Source organism: Zootoca vivipara, chromosome 9 (assembly GCF_965207765.1).
Source record: "Zootoca vivipara chromosome 9, rZooViv2.hap1.1, whole genome shotgun sequence".
Classification (NCBI taxonomy): Eukaryota; Metazoa; Chordata; class Lepidosauria; order Squamata; family Lacertidae; genus Zootoca; species Zootoca vivipara.
In genome coordinates, this window is record NC_142592.1 from 9,223,278 (window position 1) to 9,245,342 (window position 22,065).

At 40.6% G+C, this 22,065-nt stretch overlaps 1 protein-coding gene across 2 annotated transcripts in view; it reads left to right on the forward strand.

Annotated features, from left to right (window-relative positions):
* TBC1D22A (TBC1 domain family member 22A) overlaps window positions 1–22,065 on the forward strand; it is a 110,033-nt gene that overhangs the window by 56,151 nt on the left and 31,817 nt on the right. For both annotated transcript variants that reach the window (XM_035128570.3, XM_035128568.3), the window contains 2 exons: window positions 1,487–1,562; window positions 9,491–9,618. In XM_035128570.3, the coding sequence (XP_034984461.2) occupies window positions 1,487–1,562; window positions 9,491–9,618 (204 nt within the window). The remainder of the gene's footprint in view (window positions 1–1,486; window positions 1,563–9,490; window positions 9,619–22,065) is intronic.

Here is a 22,065-nt window from a genome sequence, read left to right on the forward strand (position 1 = left end):
TGTAGGTTAAACTGCTATAAGGCTAGGAATTTAGTAAGCTTTTAACAAGTTTGGACTGGTGGAAGTTTTATGGCTTATTAATATACATGCTGTTTGAATACATATTATTGTTTGCCTATTTAATACTGTTTTCCATTTATGAATTGCTTCCTTATATTTTATTCATACATTTTATTATATTTGAGTTTTTGCCAAGTTTGTATATTTTCTTCATTTTTGTTTACTGATGGAAATAATTTTCTCCATTTTATTTTATTTTTGGTCTGATCTGATCCCTTTCTGATTACTACCAATAACTCAATGGAGCAAAATTTAAGAACCTATTTGTAGATACCTACAGCTGGCATATGCATATGCTGCAGACATGTTGCACACACATGCATGCACACACACACAACATGCTCACATGAGGATGTGCGCTTTTTATGGGATGTGAATTGCTCCTTCCCCTGCTGACCTGGCAAGTGACCTGTATCCTGATGTAGGACTGGGATGGAGAGCTTGGCGGTCTGCTGCCTGTCTCAGCTCCTCAGTGGAGATGTGAGATCTGGTGAGCTGGGAGAAGAAGCAATCTGTATCCCGATCCCACCCAGATGTAAGCCAGTGAGAGCTTTTGAATTTGCCCCCTCCCAATTATTCCAGGGAGCTTCAAAAGCAGGGAATCAAAGGGCAATCTAGTACCCTGTTTCACCGAAAATAAGACATAGACATAAAATAAGCCATAGCAGGATTTTTAAGCATTCGAGGAATATAAGCCATACCCCGAAAATAAGACATAGTGATAGGCAGTTTAACCTTGTAGGTTAAAGTGTACCATACTTAATTGAAAAAAATAAGACATCCCCTGAAAATAAGCCATAGTGGTTTTTTTTTTTTTGAGGAAAAACAAATATAAGACTGTGTCTTATGTTCAGAGAAACACGGTAGATTAGATTAGGGGACCGGGGGGGGGGGGGCTGGTGTGGTTGGCCTAATATGGCCTGCAGGTTTGCTACCCATGGTGAAAAGTTATGCTATGGAATTTATCAACCGGGGAGTTTCCAGATTTTTAAAATACACAAGGGTGGGTTACCTGTGGCCCTCCAGATGTTGGACTCCTCATATAACCTTAACCAGGATTACCAAAGGTTGGGGTGATGGGAGTTGTAGTCAGCAATACTCGGGATGCTACATTCTTGGGAATGTCTGATGTTCTTGGGTAGTTTATCATGTCTCTCCCCATAGCCACTGAAAGGAAACCGAACTGTGGCCATCTTTGCATGATAATTCCAAAAGGCATGTTTTACTTAAGCAAGTTGGACAGAGCCTCTGTTGAGATACCTACTGTGTTTTGAATGGTAATCTTACCCACTCTCAGCTGGACATTCTGCAAGGTTGAAGTCAGCTGCCAGCAAGACATTCATTCAGCTGGTTCTTTTTTTTTTTTAAGCAGCTGTGTTCATGACAAAGATGTCAACATGCTTGCTTTATGATCTTGTCTCCTTAGGATAACTACACCTTTGCTCAGCCTGGTATTCAGAAGAAAGTGAAAATGCTGGAAGAACTGGTTAGCCGAATTGACGGTACGTCTTGAAAGCTAAGCGAGACTGGACGTGGCTTGGTTGAAAGTGTTTAGTTAGAAGGCTTTGCTAGCTGCCTGGGCAATACCAGCGCAGTGATCCGTCTCTACCATAATGTGGCCTTTCTCAGGCGAGGTGTCACCCTTAATCAACTTGTGGCATAGTGGCCTTTTGCAAACTTACTGCACTGTATCACTTAAAGGAAAGCCACCAGAGCATGAGCCACTCTCATTACTTTTTATTAAGGCAATGTAATCAAAATCCAATGCCAATCTTTTTTGCTGCAGACTAATGGCTACATACAAAAGCCAGCCAGCATTCATTTTACATTAAGCTCAATGATTGTAGTAATTCGGGAGAGTCGCAGTGGTTGTTTATAGTTGTCCTTTGGCACTATGTTTTGTGCCTTTGTGTATCGTTTTGCTATCAGGAATGTCTGAATAATTTCTCTGTGGAATCCAATTAATTACCAACTTTGGAAATAACATCTTTAATATTGGAGATAAATTACAGCGGGTACGAGGGTAATTTTAGATTATGCTTTCATGTTTTTTGCAGGACTACTTTGAAACATTTTCTACCTTCATCCTTAAAACAATTCCCATCATGAAATGCTGACTGTCATATTGCTGGAGCAGAGTTTAATTAAATGAAATTTGAGAGATAGTGCTTGCCCATTCTAAGCATATTCTCTTGATAGTTCGTTAAATTAACGAGCACAGCGATGCCGAGCAGAACTAAGCATATATTTGTGACACTGCCTGTCAGTTGTGTGTGTGTGTGTGTGTGTGTCAAAAAATGCTGTTACGCAAGTAACTCAACAGTGGCTAAACTTATTAGGAAGATGATTTCTATTGTTTCATTATGCACAGTGTAAGCTTTGTTGCAGCAGCATTTACTGCTACAATTTATATATTTGCTTGCTTGTATTTTAACAATCTAGATTGTTGATAGTGACATTGGCTGTGCTTAGAGGTGAACAGTCACATACCTGATGGTGATGAAATGCATGAGTTGCCAGCAAAGAAAGCTATTTAATATGCCTAGTTGCAAATAACTTGCTAGTTAGCAGCTGTTGTCTGCAGAAAGCATTGGTGCGATCTTTCCTCACACGAATGACACCCTTGTTATAAATGTATTGCATGGGAAGCGCCATTTTTCAGCAGTAGATCATAGGCTTTTCTTGCAAAAGTCTCTCTGTGGCATCTCCAAATAGGACTGAAAGGCTCTTGTCTTGTTTCCTTGGAGTGCCTCTCCCAGTCAGTGATGACAATACTGAGTTGTATAGTCCAATTATGTGGCAAGGTGTGCTGCTATCTCTTAAGTTGCAAAAGGGAGGCAGTTTGCTTCCTGGCTCTTCATTTAGCCCTTGTACTCCAACCCAGAGATCTGGTTGGAAGTTTACCCATGCTTGAAATTAAATACGGCTCTAGCTCTGGGTTAAAGGAATGGGTGGAATATTCAGAAGTATCCTGGTTTCCTGCTCTTGCAGCCGTAGTACAAACTTTAGAAGATGGATTTTTATTTTTATTTTTATTTAGCTTTCTCTGTGTGTATGTGCCTGTTGGTAGGAATCTTGCCTTATGTACTTGCCCAAACCATTGGCAAGCTTATTTGTACATAAGGAACAATCACTGCATGTCTTAACATAACTGGTTAATGAAGATAGCAAGGCTTGAATTAAGAAGAACAGGAGGTTGATACGTGGTGACAAATACTGTATGCTCTGCTAGAACAATCTAAGATGGAAAGAGGGTGTAAGTGGGGGGCGGGAATGTTAGATGGAAAAGTGCTTTAATGAAAAAGTGGAATGATAAATGAATATTTATGTTAATCATCCCTGATGTTTGCCTAAAATATGTGAGGTTGGAAATATTTATGGCTTGGTTATTAGATGTAGCCAGCCAACTGGAAAATATGGCTTTATTCTCAAAGGATAAGATCTTTCCTCCACATGCTACTTAGCTTCCCTGCAACTTCTGCACCTGTCACAAAGTTAAGCTGATGATAACCAGCAGCCAGAAAAGCCTGTTGGCAGAATGGAAAGGTGACTGATCTGTGGTTTTAATAAGTTTATTTATTTAGCAGTCTTTACATCCCACCTAGTGATTGAAATTCTCAAAGCGGTTTGCAATGTATTTGCAGCATGATGAAACAGACAGTGAAACAACCATCACTGCAGCATGGCACAAGTCACACACACACACACACACACACACACACACACACACACACACAAACACACCAGTTATCTGATGGTCCGATGAATGCCATTTTGTGGCAGAGTCTCTGTTGACACAGCTAGATCTGTCACAGGCCAGGACTTTCTCACTGGCTGGTGGCTGGTGGTGCTGTCTCTCAGAAACCCAGCCCTAGTGGCAGATGCAGGGGGTGATGGGGGAATATAGATGCCTCCCTTCCAGTTCTCAAATGCTGCAATCAGTTAAAGTTAAAATCTCAAGCTGTGCCTAATGGGAAGAGAAGGCAAAGCAAAATGCAGTGAAATCAGAGCTTGATCCATTAGTCCCCAGTTCTCTGTTGTCAGAAAAGCAGGGCTGGGGGCTTAGGTTGTTTTACATTGAGGACTGAACATGCTCAGTGGGCATGAAATGCCAGCTGACTAGTTTTTGGGGGGAGGGAGGCAGGAGGGAGGAAACACAGGGTGGATGGGAACTGGCTGGAACCCTATCCAGAAGCATTCCAGCGTGCAACATTTGGTTACAGTGTCCTACTTGTATATTCATGCCTCGACAGGCAAAAGTACAGTGTCCATGCATGAAAGAAGAGGTATCAGTAGACTTGGAGTAACTCAAGACGTTTGCAGAGCATATTAAAAAATGGGAAAAACCCTCCAAGCAGACCCATAATAACTCAATGGCATTGAGTATCCGAAAAAGGGGGGGGGGACATTGGCAACTGGGTGGAAGGTTGAGGGGGAATGGAATAGAATGGAATGGCTGGAACAGGACACACAAACACATGCACATATATGTTAGAAAGAACGGTCTCGTCGTTCATTCAGTCATTTTCATAGGTTCCTGGTTCATACTGGGAAGCTGCTTTCCCAAAGAATGGAAGTGACAGGTGCCCCTAGGCAAAAATGCAGCACTCCCAAGATTTTCATGTAGCTGAGATTTTAGGTACAGTATTCAGCCACCCAACTCTCTCTTTTCCTCAAAAAAATCAAAACAACAAAAAAACAACAACACCACCATTCTGAATAAGCATACATTACTTTGAATTGGATCCAATGGGCTCTTTGCGTTCTTGGGACTGCTGGATTATATAACCCTCCTGGAGACTGAAAAGGGGAATGATTTTTTGCCAATCCTCCCGCATCTTTCACCTGCTGAATCTGCTTTAGAGGGTTGGGGACCTGAGTCCAGAACAACATCACAGGTGGTGCAGGGGGAAGGAGAAATTGCCTTTTCCATTTTGCCCTGCAGATGCTGAATGGAAGCTAATTCTTTGGATTGAGCCCTTTATTTCTATTAATGTCAATACATACAGTTTAATAGAAAGTTCTATAAACAGTTTCCCATACAAGTTTAAGTTTAAGTGCCTTTTCTTTCCTAACCCCTTTCTCCCTCTGGTGTTTTCTATTAAAATACCTCTCTTTTAAGGACCATGATCTGGGAAGTTCTGAAAGGGTTACTTAACATTGTTGGATGTCTCAGAGTTTCTGCATTCTTGATTTCCAAGTGAGGACAGAATTTTATCCATAACCTTGTTGGAATAAATCCTTGCTCTGGGCATTTGTTTTTTCAGTCATATACAGTATTGTGAGGACCACATATGTATTATAATAAATGTAGGATCTTCAGAATAACCTGTTCTTCTCATCTTCTAAGGGAATTGTTTTCCAACTCTGTGGATTAAGCTTTCAATTTCAAAGGATTTGTTATTTTACAATATTTATAAGAAATGTGATTACAGTAATTCAGTAAAGCTGTTTTAAATCGCATGCCAAGCATTACAGGAAAAACAATTTTAATTACTTTTCTAAGGTGTTTTAAAGTTGGATGATTTAGAGGCTCAGTTTTACAGCGCTAGAACTAAATTCAGCCTCTTGTATGAAATAGCAAGCCCTTTCCCCAACCTTAGGCTGTGAGATATTTCTGCATGTTTTATGGAACTCAGCGGTTCAGTATCTTACAAGAAAATTTTACTGCCTCATTAAACAATTGTATCGATTGAAAATAACTTTGTCTTCTGGGGAAGTTCAACACGGACGAAACTTATTTGAGGTTGAACTGGAATGACTTTTTTCTTTTCTTTTTTTGTCTAGTATAGTACCATATTTTAAGTCATAATGGACTTTTGGAGAAAGGTTAAGCTAGGAAATCTTGTTTTTCAGTGGTGATGACCAAGAAGGGCTTTTTGGAGTGCCAGGGGTAAACAAGCAGGACTGTCTCATGATTGTAGATCTTTGTAATGAGAGGAAGACAAAGACTATCAATAGGAGGGTTCCCTAGCACAATTCAGAGTGTTGATGCTGACCTTTAAAGCCCTAAACTGCCTTGGTCCAGTATGCTTGAAGGAGTGTCTCCACCTCCATCATTCAGCCTGCAGACTGAGGTCCACCTCCAAGGGTCTTCTGTTGGTTCCCTCACTGTGAGAAGCGAAATTACAGGGAACCAGGCAGAAGACCTTCTTGGCAGTGGTGCTCTGTGGAATGCCCTCCCGTCAGATGTCAAAGAGATGAACAACTACACAACTTTCAGAAGACATCTGAAAGCAGCCTTATATTAGGAAGCTTTATTTTTTATTATACTTCATCTTTATTGTTTTAAAATAAATACATTTATAAAATGGAAACAAACCAACAAACCAACCAACAAGCGTACAAACAAACAAGCAAACAAACAAACAGTAGAAGAAGCAAACATATAGCAAACTAGTTGACCCTCCCACGCGTTGCTGTGGGTTATCCCTGTGGCTGCCCCCACCCTGTGATGATCCATGACGCATTGCTGTGCCTGACTCAGCGTCATAGCTGTCAAGTGCTCCCCTTTTTAAAGGGAACTTCCCTTTTGCTGAATAGGCTTCCTCGCGAGAAAACGGAAAACTTGACAGCTATGCTCAGGGTCAATGTTTCCCAGGAAAGGGGGAGGATGTGTCCATTTCCCCTTGACTATGTATTTTTCCTCCCCCCTCCCCCCGGTTGTGTCTCATCCCTATGTTTACTCTCATCCTGTAGCGACCCATGAGATGGAAATTTAGGGAAGCATCTGATGTAATGAAAGAAACTTACTTAGCATCTGGAAGCAGGGTGTCATTTTTAGCAAACACTATTTCTTGATATTCTACTTAAGAATGGAGTATGAAATGATTATGCTTCTTGGTACCAACACACAGTGCATTTTGCATAAACATGTTGTTTAATAAGCCTGAACACACATAAATCCATGGTATAAAATATGCATGTGTAACTTTTTTAAAAAATGGAAAGACCTGTATCAGCACATTTTCAATAGGTTAGTATAAGTTTTTTTAAAAGTGCTGAGAAGACTGTTAAACAAATTCACTCCTTATTTCTTTTGATACAAGAACTATTATTTCTTGAAGATTTAGCATAATTTTATTATTGCAAACTGCTGCATCAGTATTTTATGAAAAAATACTTTTAAGTCTGAAAGATGGCAATAATTACATCTGCCGAGTCATTCATTACATCTGCATGCTTACTATCAGTGAAATGGAAAATTTAAATTTGGAATTATTGCCAGACAAATTACCTTTATCGGTGAAATAACATCTGTTCACAATTACTTATAAAGAAGGAGAAATGAATCTTTTCAGCCTGTGCATTTTCGTTTTGTCTCTGAATAGATTGTAAAATAAATTGCAAATAAAGCTTTGCACTTAGTGGTCCATTTTTCAACATGTTAGGGAGAAATAGAGGCAAGCCCACAGAAAATTCAGTATGCTTAAATTTGTATTTTTTAAAAAATGAGTTGAAATATGTTTCCCCAGTTTGTAGCTTTTCATTATTTTCAAAGGCTTTCCAATAATCCGAAGTAAATATGCAGCAGCTATGGAATCTACTATTTATGAGTAGCTGCTGCATTTACCCCTGAGTAAATGCTTCAATTAGCTTGAAATAACTTCTAAATCGTAACGCGATACAGCAAATTTGTCAACCTACGGTATTTGCGCCTGCCTATGACACATTCTTAAGCAAGTTAAATGCTCCCATCGTATCTCACTGCTTTACATTTCCTACTATATTTGCTAAGGGCAAATGTAGGCTTTTCTAATTCTTAGCTTTGAGCAGCAGTTGTTGCTTGGATGGTGGCCTTTCTGAGACAAGTGCAGCTCCATCAGTTTTGGCAGGTACACATTCAAGACTTGCTGCATATATGCTTGTGCTCTGTAACATGCAGGAGTGTCAACTTGGCCTTGTAACCGTGGGTGCCCAGAGCCGTGGGTGCTATGCAGCGTGCATAGCCATGGCACCGAAAGTTGTGGGTTCCTGGCCCATTCATGGGGAATTTTGTGAGCGCTCAGGCACCTAGGGAGTTGGCACCTATGATAACACGTAAGGGTTGCATGTGGGGGGAAAGGGTAGTGGCGCTTCTCTCTCACTATATAATTTCTTTGTAGAGAAGGTGCTGTGCATGTTAGAAATTTAAGATAAAATCCCAGGCTTCTATGCTTCGTATAGAATGTGGGAAACCCCTGCTTAGTGTGTGTGTTATTTATGTCTTTCTTCTTAGAAGTGTTGGCACACCAGGGGTAAGGGGGGGCTCTTTCTCTGCTTCCCCTAGTGGTCCACTTGGATGGGAGGGACTGCAAAGTGGACTTTGCAGCCATTGCTAATCATCTCATTGGCGCTGTCCGCAAAACCCAGTTCCATCAGGGACCAGCTACACTTGGAAGCTCTGATAGGGAATTGATTCTCACGAGACTTGCATCTGGAGCCCCGTTTAAGAGGTGTCAAATGCAAGCCCTGCTTGCCAAGAAACCATCAAGAATGCTCTGCAAGGTTCCCAATGCTTTCTGTGCAGCTGGGTCTCGACTAACCTCATATCTGACATCAGGTTTGTGGCAGGTGGGTGTAGCTTGGGGAAAACGGCCTCACAGGCCAAATTAGAAACCCTGCCAAACCTAAATGGGCATGCAGTTTGGAGGTTACCCACTGCTGTCTTAAAAACTTAGGAGAGGATGGGGAACCCCATTGAGAAGCAGTGTAGGGATAAATTGTAGTGCCGATTCTTCAGAGGCCAAATCTCTTTGGGCCTCACCACCATTCCATCGCAGATCTACCAGAAATTTTGGTTGTCGGGTTGCTTGTTTATATGTATTTATTTATTTATTTACTTGGAGTATTTATTTTAAGGAGGATACTCAATGCTGCTTTAATTTTAAAACACACATGTTCACATGAATCATAAGTAACTCTCAACTCCCCGTAGCTTGTTTTTAGTGGTGTGTATGCAGTGAAAAGAAAAATAAATTCTGCCTTTTAATGAGAAACTTTTTTTAAAAAAAGATAATGTATTCATGGCTTGGTTTTTAAGCTACAATTCCATCCTGTGTTCATGCAGCTGATACATTCTCAAATGACAAGTTAACAATGTCACATTTTATTTTTTATTTAAAAGCACTAGGACAAACTTGGGACTAAATCAGTGTGCCAGAAACAAGTAGCTGTATTAAAACTCTGCACATGCAGCACGATTTTCATCCAGTTATTTAAATATATGGAAAATATTCATCACTGAACCTGTCAATAGATCCTTTTGAACGCCATCTACAATGCTGGCGTAAAATTTACTTGCTGTTTCTATTAGGGCCTCTTTGGAGGAAATTGCTTGGTTATATAATGTTGAATTTGGGGTGTGTGTGTGTGTGTGTGTTTTAAACTGCTTGTGATTAATGCTGCATAGAGCCCTCTTGGTAAACTTATTTCAATTTTTCTCTTTCAGAGCAAGTGCACAGACACTTAGAGCAACACGAGGTGAAATACCTTCAGTTTGCTTTCCGCTGGATGAATAACTTGTTGATGAGAGAAGTTCCCCTGCGGTGCACCATAAGGCTTTGGGACACGTACCAGGTGAACCGCTGCTTTGAGCCCCCATTATGGAGCACAGTGCTGTTTGAAGCCTCATGCCTCTCATTTATAGACTTGCTTTAAGAAACGGAGCCAGCCAATTTCTGTTGAGCTTCCGAGTATTTGACATTCTTGATGCGCAGCAGCCTTAGATATTTGAAACTAAAGTTGATGAGCATGTTTGCTTATGGTTATCTGTATTTAGCGGAGGGAATAAGAGTCTCTTTCAAGATTACTGCACACCCAAATGATTTTACCCTGATCGTGGTTGAGCAAGTCCTCGGAGATGTCACCTCCATGTGCTGCAGCTACCAAGATGGCAAACAGGGTTTAGAGCAGCACAGAAAATGCCTCTAACAATATCCAGTGATTCATTCTTTAACAACAAGCCCCTTTTGAGGTCTGGAGCTTTTGGCCTTAACACCTAATCCTAAACTTAAATGAAGCCTAAATTTCTCAAGTACACTTCCTTGTATCTCCCTCGTTTACTCTGGCCTTCCCTTCCCTTACTTTCAAAATTTAGATTGCAAACTGTACTGGTTTATATTACTCTATAAAGTGCCATGTATGTTGTTAACACTACATTTCAAAAAACAAAAACAGCCTCAGTTCTCAAAATCGATGTACTATTAATTGCTTGGCACTTGCCAGTTGATGACAGAAATATATCTCAGCAACAGATAGCCTGGGCTTAGGGTTGCCATGTACCCTCTTTTTTCAGGTCACGTCTTCTTTCTAGGGTAAAATTTCTGTCTGGGTGGATTTTAAAAATTTGCCAAAGTGTCTCTGGCTAAACTTTCAGGATGAGACAAAGACATATGGTAACTGGTTGTTGAAGACTTGCTTTCCTCTTCTCTTCTCCTGGCCCCCTTAGTAATATATCACAGCTTCTGTAGTCTACATATAGTAGGAGTATTTAAAATGAGAGTTGTCATAGCATCCTCTTTTTTTCTCTTCAAAATATGGCAACCCTATATATACCCCAAATATATTATGAGTACACTATTAAAAATGAGCTCTCTTTCATGGCTGCATATAGGAGAGCTATATATTCCAAAGAAGGTTCACAAAAAATCTTGTGTCATTGACATTTCATTTTATTTGAAATTTCTGAACCACCATACTTTTCAATGCAGCTAAGCAACACATATAAAACAATCAAAATATACAAAAGGCAGTAAACGATATGCCTAAACAATAAATCTGTATCAGCAATAAAAAATAATTAAGTATGGAAATGTTAATTATTGGTTTTGTCCTCAAATAAAGGTCTTAAGCTTGTCATCTGAAACCTAAAGTGTTTTGGCTCTAACGAGCCTTCTTCGGGGGTCTATCCCATTTGTTTCTTTATCAGTGGCTCAAAAGCCTGAGATTCCATAGGAGCTTTGCCCTGGAAGGTCATTAAAACATAAGAAACAAGTGAGATAAACCCATGAAGACAACTCGTTGGAGCTGAAAAGTGTTGGGCTAATATAGCAATAAGCTACCATTCTTTCCAGCATCTCTGAGAAACATTCTCCCTTTTTTGTTCACATTTTGGGATGCCTCCATTTCCGTGTGTTTCTGTGTGAAACCTAGCAATGTGGCAACCATGCAAGTGCCTGTTTCTTTGTCTGCTCCCCACCCCCCTTTCAGAAAAGAATCTCACTATCTTTGCACCATTACAGTCAAGGCTCCATCCTCTGCATCCATTCGGCTCATATCTGGGAATAGGGAAGTAGGATACAAAATAGGACCTCCAGAAATAGCCCAAGTGCATAGGCAGATTAATATGGGAGAAGGTAGGTTTTCTGTTGATTAACTCTGAACTAATCTTTCACTAAACAACTCCATTTTTGCCATTTCCCATGCTTTCTTGCATACCCCAGCATTAGACTGAAGATTCCTACTAATTGGCCAGACTGGTCTGTTCATGAGACGAGTTATATTAGCCTCCTCTTAAGGCTTTCTATTGAAAGTGAGAGCTCCTGATTATTTCCAAAAAGAAGACTGGCAATTATTATTTCAAATACAATATTAATTAAAATAATGCAGTCTCCAGGAAGTAAACTATTCAGATTCTGTACAGATTAAATCTTCATACTTGCAGCAAGTATTCTGCTTTTCTGGTGGTGGTCAGTGGTTCACTAGGAAACAAAACATGGCCGTGGGGAGATGTATTGCATTTCCAAGAATCTGAAGATTTCTGAGAGATGGCATGTAGGACAAATCTGAACTGTTAGTCTTGTTTGTTACAACCTAATATGTGGTTATTAAATATCCAACTGTCTTGCCCAATTAGCCAAATAGACTCGGGCATTCTCAACTAGCTTATTATTTTAATCTGTCTAAATTTTATTTCATATAATTTGTTAGAGGCATAGTAAGTGTTGATTAGTCTAATATTGGGTTACATGCATTTTCCCAATTAAGAGAGCTGAACATTGTTTAATGGGGTAAGTCTGTAAGTAGCTGTAAAGGTGAGCACTGGAATAAAAATCTCACTCGTAAACGGAAAGTTAAAACATTCAGCAGCTAATGACATGGAAAATGTAGTATATAAATCTGAGTATAACTATATACAGGTACACAAGCATGCTTGGTTGTGCTCCTAAATAACCACATTAATCTGGGGGGAAATATCCCAAACAAATCCCCCCCTCCAATAGAGATGTCTTTGTATGTCTCCACATTTAAACTTTTAATAAAAGGCAAAGTATGAGCATATATACACAAACTGCCTCTCTGTTAAGGTCTGAAATTGATCCGAGCCTTATTGCCCAATAAGCAATGTCTTGCTCCTGCTCCTGAGAGACGCAGTGTCTTCTCTTCTGCCTTATCCCCGTAGTCTTGCTAACCCTGAGCCCTTGTCCAGGTGGCTCAGAGCAAGAGTGGGAGTGAAACAGGAAATCCCAAGTGGCTGGAGAGAGCAACTAATTTCATGTCTTCTGGGTTGGTGGCTGGAATAACCAGGCATGCAATGTTACTTCCTCCTCCCTCCCTCCTTGCCTGCCTCCTCTTTGAACTATGGGGTATTGAGTTTTTTTATGCAATCAAGCGTGGTCCTTATATGGTGTCACTGAGGCTGGAGCAAGGCAAGAGAGTTGTAGGTGGCAGGTTGAGCAGAAGGCAGATAACATGGAAAAGAAACTAATACATATCTACTTACCCAGATTTGCTTCCTCAGCAGCAAGGTACCATTACTCTGCTGTACGCAAGGATCTCTTTGATCCCCTCCTGAACAGATAGGTGGTGCTGGATTGCAGTGGGAGGTTGCAAAAAGTCAAGTAAGTTTAGAAGAGGGGCCAAAATGTTGGCAGTAATGTTCCTAAACGGCCATTATTGTGCATTATTTTAAAAGCTAACATTGGGAGAATTTTTGCTGAAAGAAAGGATATTGTAATGGGGTTTGTTGCCAAAATTAAGTGTGGAATAGAAAGCTTCTAAACACAATCTTGTAACAAAAAGATTCCATGTACATTATTGGTTTTTTTTTGAGGCAGTGATCCTAAATACTCATGAATCCCATCCTTTTACTCCATATCCTGGTTCTGTTTTATAGCAACTTACAATTTTGCTCGGCATAAGCCTCTTGGCACAGCAGGAAGAATGTGAAGCTAATTTGATTTTGGGCTTGCATTTCATCAGTGGAATAACAAGTCTGGGGTTTAGAGTTATCCTCTCCCTTCTCAAGTATTCTTGTGATTTTGATTGTATTGTTCAAAGCTTCATTCCATCTTGTCTGTCTGACATTTTCTCCCTAGATGACTCTTGGCAGCTTCAATTTAAAGGAGTGAAAGTACTCGAGATTCTTCCTACCACTGTCTCTTCCCTCTCCCCCTTCTATAATTTATAAAAGCAGAACAGCCCTTTCTGTGGCTGAAGTTCATAATCCGGGGGATCATCTTGACTGTTGCATCACATATGCTATCACATCCAAGTTTTTTCTTAGTGCTGCTGTTTCTTTGTCACATCACACTGTTGTGTAGATTTGGAGGGGGGATGTTTCCTTGATATAGAATAGCTTCATATGAATATCTTTCTTTTTGTTAATAGGGAAGCCTTAGTTTTGTTACACACTAATCAGGTAGTACTTCCAGTTGCACAGTAGCTTCTAAGCATGTTCAGCCTAATTCAGTTTGTGTCATTTTCCCCATATGCGCTGTAGATAATTAATGATACACAAAAGCTTTTACCTGGGAGCTGTAGGTGCCGACAGCTGCTTCTATGTCTTTCCTATGGTAGATAATTCCTGGTTACCAATCTGGCCTTGTTGATCGGGGTTTTCACTCTTTCGGGTGAGTAATTGGTTGTCAGTCTCTGTCCAAGCCTAATATGGTTTCATCTTAGATCTTTGCTATGGTCCAATGGATTTTGTGGTGTGTTTGGGGCAGAAGCATGAAGCATGTAAATATGCTTAGCAGTCAGTGGGCTTCGTGTATAAGGCGGTACTCATATATCTATGTACCTGCAGAGTAGTGTACAGAAAATGAGCTCTTGGTTGGACTCTTCTGTGGTAAGGTTGAGCTTGGTGAAGTCCTGATAGAATAGCACAAATGCTTTCTGTCCATGATCTCCATGATTCTGGATGATTCAATGTCATGCATTTATCTCTGATGGAGGAGCTGCTCTGGAAGAAGCTGAGAAAGTGGTTTTCTAGGTCAGCCTTGAAGATGTTGGCCTACTGTGGAACCATGTGGGTGCTCATGGCAGTGGCACTGATCTGGACATGCATTATTTAATTATTTATTATTCATTTTATCGTTCAAGAACGAAAAGTTACAGTTGTAAAATTGTACAGTTACATATTAACAAATTCAAACTCTGTGTTTATCAAATTAATTGAAACTATACTATATACCTATGTGGCTTCCTCCCACCTCAGCTCGACATCCTTTAATCTTTAATATCTACTGTATCATACATTGTGTCTTTATACTAAACCCTATCTGGTCACTGTTGATTTTACTTTATATTGAATCATCTTTACATACTTAATCTAGGCATAACAACATATTGTCCTTGGAACAGTGTTTTTTCATATACAGTGGTACCTCTACTTACGAATGTTTCTACTTACGAATGGAGCACCGTCCGCCATCTTGGATGCTGTTTAGATAGGATTTTTTCTACTTACGAATTTTTAGATAGGGTTGCTTCGACTTACAAATTTTTTTCTCCCAATGCATTCCTGTGGGATTCGACTTACAATTTTTTTCGACTTACGAATGTGCGTTCGGAACGCATTAAATTCGTAAGTAGAGGTACCACTGTAATCCTCAAAACATTGCCATTCCTTCCTCAGATTCTGGTTAGATTGATTCCTTATGGCTGCCATACACAACTACAGGTCAGGGGAGCACTACCCGTGCCTGTTGAAATGCACAGTGGTCTACAAAAGCTCATGCCGCAATAAATTTGCTAGGCTTTATGGTGTCACAAGGCACTTTCCATAATGTTGATATGTAGCAGGGCAATTCCACAAAGCAGCAAATGACATTCCTGCCTCTGAAGAAGTATCTCAGTGGGTACCAGTACTTCCGCATTGTGTGTGAAAAATACCTTAGCGATTCAGGGTACAGTTTCTGAAATGTTATGATTTATATAGTACAAGCAGGCTTTTTTCCCCTCAAGAGAGAGAGAGAGAGAGAAGGGTATGGGTGCAATTGCCTATAAGATACATCCGAGGGACTAAAAAATAACTTTAGGATAGCACCTAATAAGGTCCCATTTTTTTGTAAATGTGTCCCAGATTGTGGTCAGGGCCATCCACTTTTTAAAGTAGCCTGTGACACTGGGGGAGTTATATTTCTGGCCTATCAGTGAAATCCATTTCACCACCCCTATGTCACAGGGTTGCAGAATAGATGTGCAAGATCTCCTTTATTCTAACCCAGGGGTCAGCAAACTTTTTCAGCAGGGGGCCGGTCCACTGTCCCTCAGACCTTGTAGGGGGCCGGACTATTTTTTTTGGGGGGGGAGGGGGGAAATGAACGAATTCCTATGCCCCACAAATAACCCAGAGATGCATTTTAAATAAAAGGACACATTCTACTCAGGTAGAAACACCAGGCAGGCCCCACAAATAACCCAGAGATGCATTTTAAATAAAAGGACATTCTACTCATGTAAAAACATGCTGATTCCCGGACCGTCTGCGGGCCAGATTTAGAAGGTGATTGGGCCGCATCTGGCCCCCGGGCCTTAGGTTGGGAACCCCTGTTCTAACCCATGGCATTTTCAGTATTCAGGAGACCACACAATCAGATTAAAAACATGCTTGCATTCCATACCCATGTACATTGTCTGGATTGCTAAAAGCTCTGTACTGCAATAATATGCAAAAATAATATTAAAGGAACTCCACCTAGCATATGTCTAGCAACATGCTGAAGTGGGAAAAAATTACTGCAATGTTATTTCTAAATTGGCAGGGTACATTGTTGGTACTTTTTTCTTCTTAGGTAGGCAATTCAGAGATCTTTAAGAAGTAGAAAATTTAGTTTTGAAGCCTGCTTCCACAGAAACATTAAAAATGCAACTTCTGTCAAATACGCATATATGTGCTAATTCAAAATAAAAATAAAATAAAGCTACAATCCAGCTCCACTAAGTGGGAATTGGACCACTTAAATGGGATATTGACAGCACCTTTGTTCCATCAGGTCCATTTGGAGTTGTATGACCTTCATTTCAGGAAGTTAAGATGAAAAGGCATGATGATGCCACTATTAATTTTAATTCATCTGTGGATGCTGCTGTCAGTCTTTCCCATGGCAACAAATGGTGCCAAAACTGATTTGCGTTAATTTAATCGTGCTGGTATAGGAATCTCTCCTGCAAAGCCCCCACATTCAGATACCCACCAGGGATTGGAGTTGGTATAAGAGTATTTTTGTGCTTTTCCCAATGCAAAAAGCAAGGATGCATTCCTGTCACAGTGAAATGGGTTTCAGAAGAAGCAATCGTTACAAAGGTTTAACTAGCAAGTGGATGAAAAGTTTTTTTGGAACGGACCAGGAAGAAAACCCCTGTTGTTTAATGTCTATGTAGCAGTGTAAAAATGTAATGATTAATATTCATTTGCTCTCAGGGAGCTCTTCAGAGGTGATTCACTGGTAGAAAAGGGGGGAAATGTGTGGCAATTTTTGATCTGATTTGTAGAGACATAGTTCTTTGTAAAAAGTATAATAACATTTACTAAAATAAATCAACTGTTAAAACCTATCCCACACTGCCTAATCAGCTCATCAGCTCTAGGCTTCCTCCATTGAAGAGCAATTGCTAAGAAGGTTTTCCTGCAGGCTGTTGTGGTCTTAAATTGTTTCACAGATGATGCACTTAAGACGTTCTTCTGATTGATATTATTTATTGATTTCTTACATTTTTGTGCTGCCTTTCATCCCCCATGGAACTCAGGGGTTCCACCCAGGCACTGGCCAGACCGGAAGATAGTGCCAGATACTGGAGATGGTGATGTGAAATAAGTGGGGACTCCTCCAGATATATCGGAACTGAGCCATTTAAGGATGTTAAAATTTCATCCAGCACCTTAAACTGAATCTGAAACATAGCATAGGAGCCTTCTCTTTGGGCTGACCAGATGTTTTGAACTACAGTTCCTATCATCCATGACTATTGGCTGTGCTGGCTGAGGCTGATGGGAATTGTAGTTCGAAACACCATGTTGTAAGAAGACTCCAGTACAGAGTCTATGCAGAAGGGGCAGTAGTGGAGTAATGTTTAATGATCAGGAATCGAGCTTCTGCTTTGTATGAAATTTAAATCTTTCAAATTGAGAACGTTCCACTAGTCCAGGCATCCCCAAACTTCAGCCCTCCAGATGTTTTGGACTACAATTCCCATCTTCCCTGACCACTGGTCCTGTTAGCTAGGGATCATGGGAGTTGTAGGCCAAAACATCTGGAGGGCCGCAGTTTGGGGATGCCTGTACTAGTCCAAAGGCATGAATGAAAGTTGCTCAGTCTGGCAAGTGGTTTCCTTGGCTGCCTGCTCAGTGCTTCCAAATCACCTCCCTAGCTCTCCCTAGCTGTTGGGTAAGCAAGGAAGTTCATGGCTTGTCTTAAATGTGCAAGGTCAATCTTGTCCACATCAGTTTTGGCTGTTTCTAGTTAGGACCAGTTTTTAAACGTTTTAACCCAGCAGAACAAGTCATTTTTTGTGCATAGCTATAAATGGAATAGTAATGTTGCCTCTATAAGGCTTGCTGTCCTTGAGCTATCATGTTTTTTTCTACGGGTAATAGCAGATGCACAGAATCATGCTACATTGTATGTAATCTTATGTTTCAGACACATGACTCTTCCTCCCGGTCTTCAACTGGATTGCTTTAGAAACAGTTATATTTCTAGTTTTTTTAACCTGCTGGTCACTGACTCTTATCTCCCTGCTCTTATTCTGGCTTGTTTTTTTTTAAAAAAAATAATAATTCTATCTTGCTTTTATAATTTTGCATTTTAGCTATTTTTAAACTGCTGGTCTATGGCCGTAATAAACCGATTGAGTGATTGCATAGCTATAAGTGCTGGAAGGAAATGAGAATTCAGACACCTACAGTACTACCCCAAGTTCCTTATCTCAGTTATCTTCAACGTAGAAACCATGAAGGCTCCCTTCCCCCCAAAAAGCATAAAAGTGTTTAATAGTTTAGGAAGTATGATCTCTGGTTGAAATTCAGAGCATCTTATTGTTAATAGAATGGGTTCCAGGATTTTTCCTCTGTACTTTCTCAATTGCAAAATAAAGCCTGTCAGTTTTATCTCTGTTATGATGCTACATCAGTTTATATCCTCTCCAGACCCTTCTCTTTAAACAGTGACATTCTCTACTTTATATTTTATTTATATTTTGTATATCTGCCTCAGCATCTGCACCTGAGAATTTTTATTTTTTATTTATTTTTTTGTCATTCATGCATTCATTCTGCAAAAGCGAGGGAGTGTGAAAGGGATGCCTTCAATTGAGTCTACTTATTACTATTCCAACTGTGTGACTCTGCTTCCTTAGCAGGACTATTGAATCCTTGGCATTCATTCCCTCATGCGGATGTGATAACAGAATAAAGAAGCTTTACAGCTGGTTGCAGTCAAGTAGCAAGGCCATTGTAAAAGCTCACAAGAAAATCACTGATGAATGCCATTACCGTTGGTAGCAGGTTTAACAATTGGGAATACCTATATTTTTCCCTAGAGGGGTGATCAGTTACAGCAGATGTGTCTTTCTGATATTCTTAAATGGTTTATAAATTACAGGATGTTTGTTGCAGAGGAATCTGCAAATAACAATTTAATGTGTTTTAAGAAGGGAGGAAATATTATATAAACTTGTCATTTCTCCCCTAACGCTAAATGAAATGTCAAGTTGTCAACCTTTGTTTATTCTAAAAGGGGGGAAAAAGAAAAGAATTGAGGATACTGTACTTGCATTCTTAGCCAACCATATTATCTGACAATCTCAAGTTTAGCATATTGCTATACTGTATTCCAAAGTAGAAAATGGACTTCATTCCAGGAACATCAGACCTTTTATGTTTATGAGTCTAGAAATGTTCTTTTCCAGTTGAAACAATCTTGGTTGGTGAGTGAGCTTTGTTGAAGGGCTTTCCGAGGCAATTTCCATTAAATTGTTCCTCTAAGTACAAGTGGAAATATAAGGATTTAAGAATGTGTTTGTTTGTTTGTTTTAAACATCGTATTGTTTGATTTTTTTAAACTAGATCTGTAAACTGCTTTGTGACTATACATGGTGAAAAGTAGCCTAATAATAATAATAATAATAATAATAATAATAATAATAATAATAATAATAGAAGTCCCTTTTCCATAAATGTTCACTCCCCCCCCCCCAAGCTAACCTCACATCAGGGGTCAACTGAGCAGAAAAGTGCCTGGTAACTTGGACCCAGGAAATTAGGATTCAAATCTCCACTCAGCCATGAAGATCATTGGTTGACCTTGACCTAGTTACTGTCTCTCAGACTAACACAATGTTTCCCAACCCTTTTCCGACCATGACCCCCTTCTGACCTTTTTTCCTTCCTGTGCCCCCCATGAGCATAGCCCCCATAAGTAAAAAAAATCAATACAAATATGAGGTTCTGCCCCCCCCAACAAAAGCCTGCCCCCCAATAATCCTTGCTATGACCATGCCCCATCCCGTCCTACCAGTGGTACCTTGGTTTGCAACCGTTTTGGATTACAACCACGTCGAACCCAGAAGTTTTTTTTTTGGGGGGGGAGGCCCCATTGGTGAAAGCGCGCCTTGGGTACAACCTGTTGTGGTTTACAACCATACCTCCGGAATGGATTATGGTTGTAAACCAAGGTGCCACTGTATTTAAATGTTTTGTTTGTAAATAGAACAGGTTTTATTTATAATTTTTATAATTTATACAAAAAAACCAATTGCATAAAATGATAGGAACATAATGAAATATTGTTGAAGCAGAAAAACAACAACATAGAATCGTGGAGCTGGAAGGGGCCCCCAGGGGCATTTTTCTAGGGCAGCCCCCGGCAATGTAGGAAATTCAGCTAAAGCATCCATGACAAATAGCCATCCAAACTCTGTTTAGAAACCTCCAAGGAAAGAGAGTCCAAAACCTCCCGAGGGAGATCCATCTTCCATGTATAATAACAACACTTATTTGACCCCAGTTATTTGACACAGAGCAGGAAACCTGTAGATACAGTCCAAAAGGTACACAGGGAGTTCTGTAAATATGGAAGAATTTTAAAAAGCAAGTGATCCTTACTGACCTGGTGCAAAAAGATCTTGTCATATGGAGGAGCCCTGGATGCCTAGATTAAGCACTGTAGCCCCAACCCCACCCTTACCTGGGAGTACGCCCTACTGAACTCAGTGCGGCTTTCTTCAGAGTAGACAGTTATTTACTAGATGCAAGTCAGCAGCACCAGATGACCCCGCTCGGTTAGGCGCTGGGGTGTGTTTCACCCCTTGTCTTGCAGAGCTGGACTGACACTGCAACAACCGAAGGCCCTGATCCACTAGACACTGGGGTGGATAGCACTCAGCACCTTGCAGAGTCAGCCCAGCACTGGCAGCAGCAACAAGCAGCTCTGGCTCACACAGCCCTAGCCATTGCCACCCACCACCACACTTACCTGACCTGGGGGTTCTGGATTGTGAGCTGTACTGGTCAAAACGGGAGCCTCGGCGACCACCCTCTCCTGCTGGAAACAAACCAAGAAAAAATCATGTGGCAGAAAGGCCGCCCCCTTACCTGCTTGTGATTGCCCAAGTGGTTAGCCAGTCAATCAGGTTTTTTTTTTTAAAAAAAAAAAAACATTTTCTGTCACTTCTCACTTCCCTCTGTGGCCTCCTAGACTCGTGCTGTGTCTCCTCCCCACCCCCATTTATGTATTTTAAACCTGTGGCTCCCTTGGAATATCCTGGGGGCCCCGGTTGGGAAACACTGTACTAACCTAGGCTTTAAATGTAATGATTAATAAGTCATGGCTGCGGGTGTATTTAGTACACCTTTGAGGCCATTTTGCTGTTTGCATCAAATACTCCAGTCCCCTCTTTCAACATGATGGGAGCCGATCATGTGAAAACATATATCTGCTGCTGTTAGATTTAGCTGAGCCTGAAATTAACTGTTTTAATTTCTTCTACCTAGTCTAGACCAGACATCCCCAAACTGCGGCCTTCCAGATGTTTTGGCCTACAAATCCCATGATCCCTAGCTAACAGGACCAGTGGTTGGGGAAGATGGGAATTGTCGTCCAAAACATCTGGAGGGCCGAAGTTTGGGGGTGCCTGGTCTAGACTCATGAAATTATTTCCACCGAAAGTTTTCTACCTTTTAGAGGGTAGGAATTTTTGATGACAAAAAGTTGTTCAGGGTTCGTACTGTCTTAAATATTTAACTTCTACAATGTGTGGTACTTTAAAAAAAACACTTGAAAGAATACTGTTAATATTTGATACCTTTAAGATTCATATTGCAGGTCTAAAATGTTACAACTTAAAAAGTTATTAGAAATAATATTAAAATGGTGTTAGGTTTATAGCCCTTTCAAGGCTAAGAATTGACTCTTTAAACCAGGTTGGTCCAGCGTGTGGCCCTTGTTGCCTTTTCAGAGGACCTTGGCAACATTTGACACCCCTCCCAGCCCTTGCACTGCTTTCCCAAGGCTGCGAAAGCAAGGCACTGGGCTTTGGGAAGGAGGCTCTGATATGGTCCTAGAGTCTTCCTGCCTCCTTCTCAAAGCCTAGTTAGCACTTTCCCATCTAGGATCCTGCCAGAGCCTCGCACCTCCTTCCCAAAGCTCAGTACTTAGCTTACAGCTTTGGGAAGGCAGCATGAGGGCTGGGGCGTCAAATTTAAACTTTGCCACACACACACCCCCAACATGGCAGTGTGCAGCCCACAATTTCCGTGGCAAAATACACTTGCAGCCCACTCAGTCTGAGAGGTTGGACCAC